The sequence below is a fragment of the Pyxicephalus adspersus genome, chromosome Z, assembly GCF_032062135.1.
Source record: "Pyxicephalus adspersus chromosome Z, UCB_Pads_2.0, whole genome shotgun sequence".
Classification (NCBI taxonomy): Eukaryota; Metazoa; Chordata; class Amphibia; order Anura; family Pyxicephalidae; genus Pyxicephalus; species Pyxicephalus adspersus.
Window position 1 is genome coordinate 51,478,957 of NC_092871.1, and position 12,782 is coordinate 51,491,738.

At 37.7% G+C, this 12,782-nt stretch overlaps 1 protein-coding gene across 8 annotated transcripts in view; it reads left to right on the forward strand.

Moving 5' to 3' along the window:
- The window catches only part of RALGPS1 (Ral GEF with PH domain and SH3 binding motif 1), a 380,912-nt gene that overhangs the window by 345,806 nt on the left and 22,324 nt on the right, over window positions 1-12,782 (forward strand). For 6 of the 8 annotated variants that reach the window (XM_072431079.1, XM_072431084.1, XM_072431081.1 and 3 more), the window contains 3 exons: window positions 7,687-7,813; window positions 9,983-10,134; window positions 11,297-11,362. In XM_072431079.1, coding sequence (XP_072287180.1) covers window positions 7,687-7,813; window positions 9,983-10,134; window positions 11,297-11,362 — 345 coding nt within the window. The remainder of the gene's footprint in view (window positions 1-7,686; window positions 7,814-9,982; window positions 10,135-11,296; window positions 11,363-12,782) is intronic. The other 2 variants (XM_072431083.1, XM_072431085.1) reach the window with 1 other exon arrangement.

The window sequence follows — 12,782 nt, forward strand, 5'->3', positions numbered from 1 at the left end:
TTAATTGGCAGATTCGCGCCCCCTATTGCTCATTATTATGAAGGCAGGAATCCGGCTGGCAGTGAGGAGGCGAGTGTACGAGCAGTACTCGAGTCCGGACCGCGGTAACCCGCGCTCGCTGGTCGCGCGTACTTTTGCGCTTCCAGCGAGCGCGGATTTTATTGATGAATCAGGGGCATTGACTTGAATGGTTGAATTTTTATAAAAGAAAATTATTATTGTTAGCTTGTGCAAAAAGGTTACCATTGAAATTTAACTCAGAAGGCTACAAATAGATAAAGAGGCATAAGATTTTCTCTTAAATACATTTTTTTTAAAAATTCCTTTCCTAAAAATGCGTCTTTTAGGCTTGTTCCAGATTAAATGTGAAGCAAAATCTCTTTGTTTCCGTATGAAAAGCTTTTATATCAAATAAGAAGGTAAAATGTCCTAGATTTTTTCAATAAATTTCAAGGTTGGCCCGCGACTTTGTCTAAGTTTTTCATTTTGGCCCTCTGTGTATTTGAGTTTGACACCCCTGCCTTAGACAGAAATATTGCTGTCACTGATAACATTTACACTTTACATGAAGATACAGCGCCATCTAGTGGTGTAACCTAAGTACAAACCAAGATTATTTTTCTAATATTGTTTTCATTACAAACATCTAATTTGATACTCAAGTATAAAAAAGCCACTGCTGCTTTATCTTGCTGTTTGTTTACAAATTCTCAATGCACAGTCTGATGCTTCCTCTTGCTTGCAGTAGACTGATGTGAACATCTCAGTGTAAGCAAAATCCAGTGGCGCTCCAAGACTGCTTTTTAATGATAAAGGCTTAGTATTTTTGTAGAAAAATATTCCGTCACTGGCTGCCATATTTTATTGTTCCTCAAAAGAAACACAAATTTTTTTTGTGTGTGTTTGCTGGCTTTTATGAGGTGTTGCTGACTTCAGTGCTTGGCATCCATTATAACAATGGGATGACAACATAGGTTTTAGTGGCCAAACAAGATTTCAAACAGAGCATCATTGTGCCAGCAGTTCCTTTTCAGTCATTTAAAGTCATTTAACTTTATTCTCCTGAAGCAACATTTCTACATGACGGGTTCACTTAAAGGTTATGCATTGGTCAAGTATAAATATGAATCATTCAAACTGACTAAGAAAAAGCAGCCATTTTCAGAACAACACTCATGCTGGCATTTTTCTAAACAGCTGACTACAATAGAATCTAGTGAGTTGTCAATGTGTGTGTTTCCTAAATAGCTATGGGGTTGAGCTTGTAAACATTTAGGGCAAAATCACCAGGCTTTTTCCTCTAAAGTCCACTGAAGCCTGATTTGCATAAAATTATTATTTTTATAAGACAGTATTTATAAACCTCCAACATATTATGCAGTGCTTTTCAAGATCCATAGCCATGCCACTAGCTGTCCCTAAAAAGGTGCTCACAATCTGTCCCTACCGTAGTCATATGTCTTTAGTACACTGCATGCAGATAGTTCCCTGGCTGAGATTTGAACCTAGGACCTAGTGCTGAAAAAAGCCAGCGTGGTAACCTCTGAGCCACCTTGCTGCCCAATGAAAGTGAATTTACACTGGGTCATGGAATGATGTTGCAGCTGCTCAGAAGCACCATGAAAAAGCTTCTGCTTCTGGCCACTTTGTATTACCTAGAACTCAGGTTAAGATATAAAAAAGCTGTAAAAATATGCCCCATTGGTGCCCCCTGTATGAAGATAAACAGATTTACCGAAAACAGTTTTTTCAGGTTCCCACTGACTCAGTCTGTCTGTACATGGCAGCAGTTACTGTAGGGATTTATTTGTGTAATAAGTAAAAATTCCAAAAACATGCAGGTAGGATAATTGGCTTCCTAAAATTTATCTTAGACTGTATAATTGAGGTGTGACTATAGTAGGGACATTAGATTGTGAGCTCCTTTGGGAGACAGCTACTGACATGACTATTGTAAAGCGGTGCACAATATGTCGGGGCTATATAAATACTGTGTAATACCAATAATAAGCAAGATGGAGGCTGTAAATATGAATAGGTTATCTGTTTGCACTGCTCCTATTGGCTCAAAGGTAGTTGTTCACAATCAGCCAGAGTATGGGTGGCTGATAAGGGAGTAAGGGGATAATTGCTAAACCCAAATCATCTGACCTAAATGGTAAAAAAGCCTTACATGGCGAATAGAAAAAATTCCACCCTTACATTGGTGCTAAATGGAAAGTGTGTCCCCTTTGTATTGTCTTGAGAAGAGACATTTAAGAGGGGATATGATCACCCTTTATAAATACATAAACGGTCCATATAAAGAACTCTCTTTCCAATTATTCACTTTGAGACCATTACAAAAAACAACAGGACACTCTTTGCGTTTAGAGGAAAAGAAGTTTAAGCTCCGGATAAGGAAGGAACTCTTCACTGTAAGCTCTGTGAAAATGTGGAATCGGCTCTCTCAGGAAGTAGTTTCAGCAACTACTATAGATTGCTTTAGGAAAAAGCTGAATGATTTTCCAGAAGCACAGAATATAACTGGGTTTTAAAGTTTTAAAGTAAAGATAACAGTGGCCATTGCCTCATGGAATCAGGAAGGAATTTTTTTCCCCTATTGAAGCAAATTGTACAGGGTTTTTTTGCCTTCCTCTGGACCCACTATGTCCATAGGGTTTTTTATCTGGGATATATTTCTTTCCCTAGTGGTTGAATTTTATCAACCTGACCTACTATGTAACTATGTAAGTAAAAAGTGTGTCCTCCTTGTATTGGTGGCAATTGGAAAGCGTGTCCCCCTTGCATTGGTGACAAATGGAAATCGTGTCCCACTTGATTTGGTGGCAGATGGAAAGTTTGTCCCCTTACTTTTGTGGCAAATGAAAAGTGCGTTCCCTTACATTGGTGGCAGATGGAAAGAATGCCTCACTTAATTTGGTGCTTTGTATGCCACCCATAGAGATTGTTAAAAAGTTAATTGGTATCATGGCACTGATGGTGCCATGTGGCCCGGGAATGATGCTGTACAAAAACGGGGTCATTCAGCAACTGCTCAAGAAACTCCTAGCAACATCTGGCTGAACTAGCATGACTGCAGAAATACAGTCTTTAAATGTGTTGTCATCCTCCTTCATGCTTGTTCAATTATCTAGCACACCACAGTATGTAGTGGGATATTTACCATGGTTTGTTTGTTATTTTACAAATCTTCTGACCAGTGAACCAGTGACCAGTATGTATTTATGTGGTCAGAGTGGCTCTTTAAAGACACATTTATTTACCCTTCATTGGCCAAAACAGAGGTTCCATTTTGCAGCAATAGAACTGCCTTGCTATTGACCTGCCTGACATTTTTGGTTGTGTCTCTGTTTAGGAGGCTATTATTCGAGTCAGCAGGCATGTCACTCTCATTTCACAGTCAATTTATTCTTTAAAATGCTTTGTGCACACCAGTGACAATGGTCTCTTGCTGGATGGAGGAGGCAGACGCTTCACTGCATGTACATTTATTAATTCTCTATTTTCTCAAAATCTATTGTGATTGTCCTTATGAAGTTAATATTAAAAAAGCAAGAACAAAAACACCAATGGAGGCTCCTGCAAGCTGATGAATGCCAAAGTTAAACCAAAAGTACCAGTATATCTCCTGTCTGCTGGAGAGATCTGGACTGCACTTGTCTTTTTTTGTCTCCCCATAAAGACACCATCACGGGAGAAACAGATTATGGTCAGACAATCTCTGCCACAAAGAAGCCACACAATCTGCAGCTTGTTTTTCAACAAGAACTAAAATTAACACAGAAGGGAAGCAGGGTTGCCATACCAGATTTCTTTTCTTTACATATATATATAAATGCATGAGTGTAGCCATATTGTCATTGTCAGCACTAGAATCCCAGGGTAGAATAGTCAGGTGGCTATGTGCATAAAGTTTTTGTATTCTCCCCATGTTTGCATGAGTTTCCCCCAACATCCCAAAAGTATACTGGTAAGTTGATTGACATCCCCCATAAACCTGGCCTCAGACTTAGTTGAGAACTAACAGGAACTATAGCAGCGACATGAGACTTTGAACTTCTTGGAAAGGTAGTTTGTCACATACCTGTGGATTGCTGCATAAAATTATGGCATATATGGAAATACATTATAATAATAACACAATTATTATTTACATTTGTAAGCTGTTTATAGTAGCACCTTACAGTGGCTGTGTATACCCGTTCCCTTTTTTAATGTAAGTCTAGCGTCAGATCTGACCTAATGTAAAACAGTGGACACTTCAGGCTCACCCTCCCTCTGCCACTTGTGAGCAGGCTATCTGAAGTTTTTCCATTGATCATTTATTAGTCAAAATATGGAACAACAAGCAAACTACAAATTTGAAATTAAAGCATTTTCAGATATGATTGGTATATTAATCTATCTTTGGCCATCTCAATTGGCCGTTTAATAGTAACGTAACCTAATTATTCACCAACACTGACAACCAAGGCTAATGCTGTTCATGTGCAGCTCAGGTGAGTAAGGCACACTTTTGCAAAAAGGACATAGCAATTTTGACCTGCCTGATCCTAAAAGTGGAATGTTAGTTCCAATTTTTTAGGTAATATTCCCACTCGTTCTGAGGCAAGCTGTTTTTTTTTCCCTAAATGTCAGTGCCATTATTGTAGAACCCCCCAAGTATTAGAATATCTTTATTGCAGAATTCTTAAGGGACTTATTTAAATAGCAGCATTATGAAGAAAAAAGAAAAAAAAACATACTTAAATCACAATGATGTGCTTTAGAAACGTTTTTTTGCTGTGCTTCTAAAGTTAGTTTATAATTTTTCTGGTTTCCTAGGGGGTCAATCAATTATTTTCTGGGTCCCCCAAATCTTTAAGTGTCAGTGTGTCATCATTTTAAAATCCCCAAGTGTCAGGTCATCTTTTTTCTGGAACGGATTAGTGTCAATATGTCATTCTTCTGGGAACTCTTGGATAGGTGTCATTGTGTTGGAATCCCCAACTGTTACTCATAGTGTGATTTTGTGGACCCTAAATATCAGCATATCAGCCTAATCACAGGTAGTGGTGCACAATTGTCCTACTTATCCCAAGTATCATTTTGATATTGTGCTAGTAGACAATGTTATAATACACTGGATATTTTGTTCTGATGCTCCTTTGAATTTTTTCCTCTGAACTTCACATGAACTTCACATGATGTATATATTATCAGGTAACAGAGATTTGTAGCACATTCAAATGCTCTTAATCACAAAGCTCTGCTAATTTATATTGTTGCGTACTCAGAGATTTCAAGAAAGTTAGCAAGGTCATGTAGTTGCCAAGGTCGTTTCAGAAGTATGACCCCCAACTACAACTACTGTTTAATAAGTGAGACTGCACAGTTCAAAGTATGCATGTACTTTACCCACTAGGGGCAAAGCAGCAGGTTTAATTTAAAGCTTACCCTCCCCCCTTCAGCATTACATAGTTGCCTGTCCTTTGTTTCCTATCACCCTGATCAGAAGCAGGAAGTATAGAAATTAAATATGGCATGGAGGAACATTTGGCTTCTCATGTGACAATGCTTGCGCTTGGTGATTGCTTCATCACATGGGGTTGGGAGACAGCTCTGTCTAAGCTGAGAGTAGAATTCCAACTTGAGTTTAGACAAAGATGATTTTCTTTGTTCCCAGAAGCTGAATGGAGCAGTATGATTGGAAACCTGGAGTAACCAGAGAGTAGCTGTCAGTAAGTCATGTCAGCCTGTTAGGCCATGGGCAGGCCAAATATTGTAGTGAATTTGAGCTGTACTTCTTCTTCAAACTACTTCACCTTTTTTATTAGTATATCTTTTACATTTAAATTGAATACAGAATTACCTTGTAAACCATTTATAAAGCCAAGATTCTTGCACTGGCCAAGCTTGTAATGAGTTCCATTCTGGTACAGCACATGTTCCTTACATGTGTTTCGAGTGGCTGATAAGAACCACTTTCGGGGAAAAATAAAAATGATGGCTTTGGAATCATCTCGACTTTTAATTTTTTCCTGCTCACAGAGCCAAAGTCAGTAGTATGTATAGTATGAGAACCTGCAATCCCATTTTTTTGTGCTGGTTTCACAGGGTTGTCCAGTTACAGGGACAAGGGTCAAATATTGCAGTATTTTTTCTTTTTAGTTATTTGTTCTTCCAGGTTTCCTGAAACTCTATATTAGTGACATCACCTTTCTGAGTCACATCCAGCCTGCAAATGTAATGAAAGCAGAAACACCGCCTGTGTTATGTAGCTGATGACTTTGGGGCTGACCACAGATTTTGTAGAATGTAGTAAAATAGGTTATACTGTACATGGGAAAAAGGGGTGCCAGATCTTCTGGCCTGGAATAAATGGCAGGTGACGACCTGATAATTTATGTGAAAAGTGAAAAATGTTTTTAATGGTATTTGTAATAAATCAGTAACAACAAATTCAGTGATTTCATTTTTGGCTCCTAGAAAATTTTTCACCCGGAACTTCGAAGCAAACTTTGTCTTTTAGTTTTACACAAAGTGAAATAGTCAATATGTGTTACTGTTTTTTGCTTTTTTTTTTTATTATGTTTTAATGGGAAAATTAATCAATGGGGATGGCAACATCAGCAAAATTTTGCATAGGCTTTTACCCACTCCTATTTTTTTTTAAACCAATTTTTTGGTATTAAACCTTTCTTTTTGTTTTGTATGTTTTGGTTAAATCTTTTAAAGGGACCATATTTAAAGTAATGTAAATTTATATTTTTGGTATGTTTTAACTATACAGCTTGATTCAATTTCTACTGCCAATTCACCAGGTTTACTGTGTGCAAAATATGCTCATATTATCATTAAAGGAGATTAAAAAAAACATCCAGCTCAAACATCATAAATAATTGTGTTGTTTTGGTGTGATAATTTTGAGAGCAGGAAAATACCTGTGCAGTCAGTGAGAGATGAAAGTGATCAAACATGTAAACTGTGGGGCTGTACTCCCTCAGAACCTGTATGATAAACTAATAAAAACTGTGGGATGATCTCCCTTCCTTCCTGTGTCTGATATGTTGCTTCATTGGTTAACATTCTTGTGTTGTATTTCAGTTTTGGGTAGAGAGCAAAATCTTTTAAATACCTAGTGCTCTCAGCTCTGCCCCACCCCGACAGCTATTTTCAGAAGGTTCCACTAATCTGTGGACTGTCTACTTTATACTTCTTCTGAAACAATTAGAGCCAAAGGAGTAAAAGTAGCCAAAAGGCAAGAAGTGGGTAAATTGGTCCATCCAATTCCACCAATTATTTAAATATTAATTCTGGGTGTTTCTATCCATTAAATGTAATTCTTTCCCATGGGGATAAAGGTCTGTTATGTCATTATCCAAAGTGTACACTGGCTGCACTCTAAACATCTGTCCGCAAGTAGTGAGAGTTATCCCAAGATTGTCTGCAGTTCTCCATACCCCAAGGAGCCATTTAAAACCCTTTTCCCCTACAACTATCCTGGACCTGTTTTCTGGCAAAAAATCCCCTCATGTGCCTAATTTTATGGTTTTAAAAACAATTCATTTTTAAGACTTTGTGATATGTCACCAATTCACCACCATTCCAATCATGAAAGATCAGCTTGAAATGTTACATCCAATGATCTCTTAGATAAAAGGGAAACGCTTTCATTCATCACCTCTTCATCTTTGTCATCAGGTCCTTCAGAAATTACGGGACATATGCGTTACAACAGGCGGCCAACATGTCCAGATGCTTCGATGGCCACCAACATGCCAACTCCTCCGGTGTCCCGCCACAGGAAGAGCCGCAGCTTAGGAAACAAGTGGGTCATCTGCTGTGTGTGGGATTTGATTTCCTATATATGTATGAGTGAAGAAAGGTTGGGACCTCTGACACCCCCCCCTACACACACACACAATAACCACATAGAAAGGTCAACTCTTCTGGGCATCATTCAACACTAAAAAGTGGGTCGAGTTAGGCTTTAAATCCTGGTAGTATAACTACCTGAAATCTATCTGTATATTATCTCAGCATATCAGAAATTAGATTGAGTGTGGGTAAGATTTGCAGTGTGAGCCAGACAGGTTGTATAGCACTTACAGTCCTGGTTAACTTTTCAAGATTGCTCAGGATCGGGGAGTGCCTTTTACTGAATACTGACTGGGGAGCACAGGTAGAACCTCTGCATTGTGATGTGTGCTCATAGTTCAGTGAGCAAGCTAGTGACACATTGTGCTATTGTAGTGGATGCTGTTGTCAGAAAGTGTCAGAACAGTAATAAATACAAATGTTAAACCAGATAAAAAAAGTTCCATCTGTATTCCAGCTGTCTATTTATTTGTCTGTTTGTCTTGCATTGCTGTTTTGTATCAAAATATCTGTACCATTGCAAACTAACAGAAAACTAGTTACAATACCACATGTAACACCAGTTATATCATAAACTAATAAAGACTATGTGATAATTTGAAAAGAACTTAGTACCTAAACGGCAAAACATTTTGAGTTTGACCACTTTATTCCATTGTCATTAATAGGAAAACATTCTAAAGAGGTTACTTACTGCCCTCTGGTGCACATTCTAAACTACTACAACACAAACTTTAATAGTTTAAGAATGGTGGTTATTTATATAATTATTGTTATTATCATTATTATTATTATTATTATTATTATTATTATTATTATTAATAATAATAATATTAATAATATTATTATTATTAAAAAACAGGATTTATATAGCGCCAACATATTACACAGAGCTGTACATTAAATAGGGGCTGCAAATGACAGACAGAAACAGACAGTGACACAGGAGGAGGAGAGGACACTGCCCCGAAGAGCTTACAAACTATAGGGGCCATAAGTTCTGGTCCCTGGCATTAACAAGGGTCCACACAATAGCAACACATTTCTGGGCACTGAAACATGTTATGTGCATTAGGCAGTACATTTAAAAAAAAAAGTCTAAAAGCTTAGGCTTCCCCCTGCAACATCTTGTGTTGAGGGTTGTGGTTGGCGATGATGCATAGAGACACAGCTGCCCCCCTTTTTTTATTTATTTATTTTTACTCTCTCTATATTCTTACTTTCTCTTTAGTAAACAAAACTCCTCAATGTTCATGCCAAATGCATCTCCAAGCACTCCAATTCATCATAAAATGGTGTTGGTAACTACTTATGTGCCAGCCACATATCTGCTTACCAATATTTGGGAATAGGTAGCCATCATGTGCCTGTAAATGGACTTACAGAGACATGTGACCAACATCAGGACCCTTCCTTGTTATTTTTAGGTAATCCTTCCACATTTTTTGGATTAAGGACTAGTTAAAACAACCCCTTCCCCCTCCAAAGATTGTGGATTTTTATGATCAATGTGAATGCAGTAAAACAAACTTGTTAAAAAAATGCTAATAAAACAGGATTTTTCTTGCACCTAATTGAATATTTGAATTTAGTATACCATCACCTCATTCACTATTCCACAGGGGTTTATATTTGCAAAGCACATTTTTACTTATGTCATTGAATGATGTGAAGGTGTGCTGACATAAATCATGGGCAAAGAAAAATCCTCTTTTTTATGTTCAGTCTCTTTGCACATTAATAGGTATGTTCAGTTTTATCTCATTAAACTAGATAAGTGACAATTAGCATTTAAAGTGTTAGTTCTGCTTCTCATGTAAATCAGGATTTTTGTCTTGGATGTAATGTTTTGTGCAGACTTTATTGTGTAATATACACACTAAGATGGTTACAAATATAGGAAGATGCCACAAGGGGCACCTCTGACATGGTCTCAGATCCATAAAGTAGGACGGTGTGAGATATTATTTTACAAGAGTCCAGGAATGTTTATTTTCTTATTTATAATAGGCCAGACCAATTCAGTGGTAACGTCCTGCAATGGTTGAGTCCAGGACCTGCTGTAGACAGTAATAGAATTTCATATACTAAGCACAAATCTTTCTCTTCTTATCTCCAGTGTAATGTGTCAGTTCAGTGTTGTTGAAAGCAAGAGTGCCACTTTTCCATCCGAGAAGCAACGTAGCCTTCTAGACGACAGTGTCCTTGAGTCTCAGAGTCCCATTCGAAACAGCACACCGATGGCAGCATTTACCAATGGGATATCAATAGGTAGGTCCAAAACTTTATCTCTGTAGTCTCTACAGGTCAAATCTGAAAGTGACACTACATGCAGACCTTTAGTGCCAGACCAGAAATTTAGATACAGTGGATTTAATTTATTAAAGCTCCCCAAATCTGGAGAAGATAGATTATCATGGGTCAACCTAGGTGATCCAGCAAACCTGGAAAAGATTCCAATTCCAAGATAGAAAACATTTGCCAAATAATAGCAAATGAATTTAAGAGATCCATTCCAGGTTTGCTGAAACAAACAGGTTTGCCCATAATAGTCTATCTTCTCAGTCTTGGAGAGCTTTGTAAAATAAGCCCCAATGTGCTCCAAAGGAAATTGCATAAATAGCTTACAATTTTATGGTGAAGTCATTTAAAAAATTATGAAGAATTGGCAAGGTTTCAGTATCTCTGCAAATGATTGTGCTCAAGCTTATATATACTCACCAGGCCGGTGCTCTCCTGTTGCTTCTTTCTTCATGGAAGCTTGTGACACTACTCAGTACTTTTGGGTATGGAATACATATCTTATGAACAACCTTCCCTCACCCCACCCCATCCAGCCTCCACTATTGCTCCTGACTGGACAGAGGCTGGGAGGGGCACAGGGGGGTGTTTCACTGCCCGCCCACGACACAGCCTTGCAGTAGAGGTGACTGTGTGGTGAGCAGCTAGTGACCCCACTTCTCTCCGCCCCCATTAATTCTCATTAGGAAGCCTTCTTGTACTGTATGTACATAGCAGGAAGTTGTCTCCCGTCAGTACAGTACACCAGACATGCTGATGAGTGGTGCCTTCCTGCTGTGACAGTATTGTTATATATTGTACAGTGCTGTGCAGATGAGCTCATCTTCACCCTCTTCATCAACTCCATCAAGTTCTACCAACATTGTTTAAGGCTGTACTGTGTTTAAAAATGTTTAAGCATTTACTGTGCATGCGCAGAAAGGTAAAAATAAATAATATGTTCAGAAAAACATTTGTCCTAATTGCATTTAATAAAATAATGTACCTGATCCAACTTACATACGAATTCAACTTAAGAACAAACCTATAGTCCCTCTTATGTATCCAGGGGACTACCTGTACATAACTCACTTTTGGCTCCCAATGGTGAACAGAATAATAGGGAAGTAAAGGAAATGCTTGATTTTTCCAGGTAATGAGAAGCATCGGACAATGTTCTACCAATCAACATTGTCAAACAGGGAGTCCTTAGCCCTGGGTAAGCTTCCTTTCCAGTGAACAGTAGCTTACATAGAGCTTTTCTTTAGCTTCATGCAGCTGAACATAGTGACAGAGGACAGATATAAAGGACAACAGGGAACAGGTTTTTGTGTGGCCAAAGAAATAACAATAGAGTTTTTATTGAAAAAGAATAATTTACATATCATGAAGGTTACATTACAAAACATAATACCTATTAAAACATACAAATATATTTAATAAAAAGTGGCTTACCTTATCCCCTGTACATATAGTGGATTAGAGGTGGACAAAAAAAACCTGTTCTCTGTTTCTTTATATATCTGTTCTCTAATCAAGCAAGGGGTCAGGCCATCTTACTGAAATCTAAAAAATGTTTCAGTGGTACATCCTATGCTCTGTTTTTGAAATATTCATAGTGGCAGGGGAACAAAATAGGGGTTCTAACTTTTCTGTGTTCTGTCTGAAATATTGAAAGCTTCTAAATCTGAGTTTTCCATATTTAGTTATTTATTTACTATATATAGTTATTTTTTACTTGTGGTCAGCAGTTTTTGTATTAGTAAATTTAAACTCTAGCGCATTTTCCAAAATTATACAGATTTGTTTTTTTAATTTTTATAAATATTTATATGAAGTTTATATAAATGGTACTTTTCCTTTTTGCATGCCAGCAATTCCATATTTTAATTGCTGTATTTTGTATACTAATTACATTTTTTCATAATGAATGAGAAGTCACAGGATAAGACAGATGGTGATACTTTCAATCAGGGTAATCTAACAGGTAGGTTGCCCTGACGAAGAGGAACAGTAAATCACAGGCTTTGTTAGGCACTAGTAAGCAGGGCCTATAAAAAGTAAGTATGGCTGTTCTATTTTACCTTTATAAAGGGGTTTAAAAGCATTAACCCTTGATATTAAGCAATCCTTTTTTTTATGTAAACATTATAAGCAGTATGTGTGCTAATATTGACTTTTAGTCTCTCCTGCACCTGAGTGTTATACATCTTTGCCTCCCACTTTCGCACAAGTTTAAGTGGTGGATTAGTAATGCTTTTGCTTCAACCAGCATTTCCTGGGAAAATTTACATCTTCACCTCTCAGAGGTTTGTTAAAGCTCACAGACCCTGAACGCACAAGCTCCAGTGCTGCCAGTATTTAGAACTTTGGGTACAGTCAGGGACAGGAAAAATTACAGCCCTTACCAGGAGGCTGATTTTTCAGTCCATAATTCTGCAGTTTGTGAAGGACATTTTTACTGTAGCTCTTTGAATTAGTGTGCAATATTAGTCAGTAAAATGATGATTTTTCCAAGAAAAAGAAAAAGTGTCCCAAAATGGGAAAATGCACTCAGTTTGCACAATCATTAGTCTTTTCATGGTGCTTCTAGGCTGACACAGCACCCTCTTGGTAATATTGAGATATAGAGGAGGGGG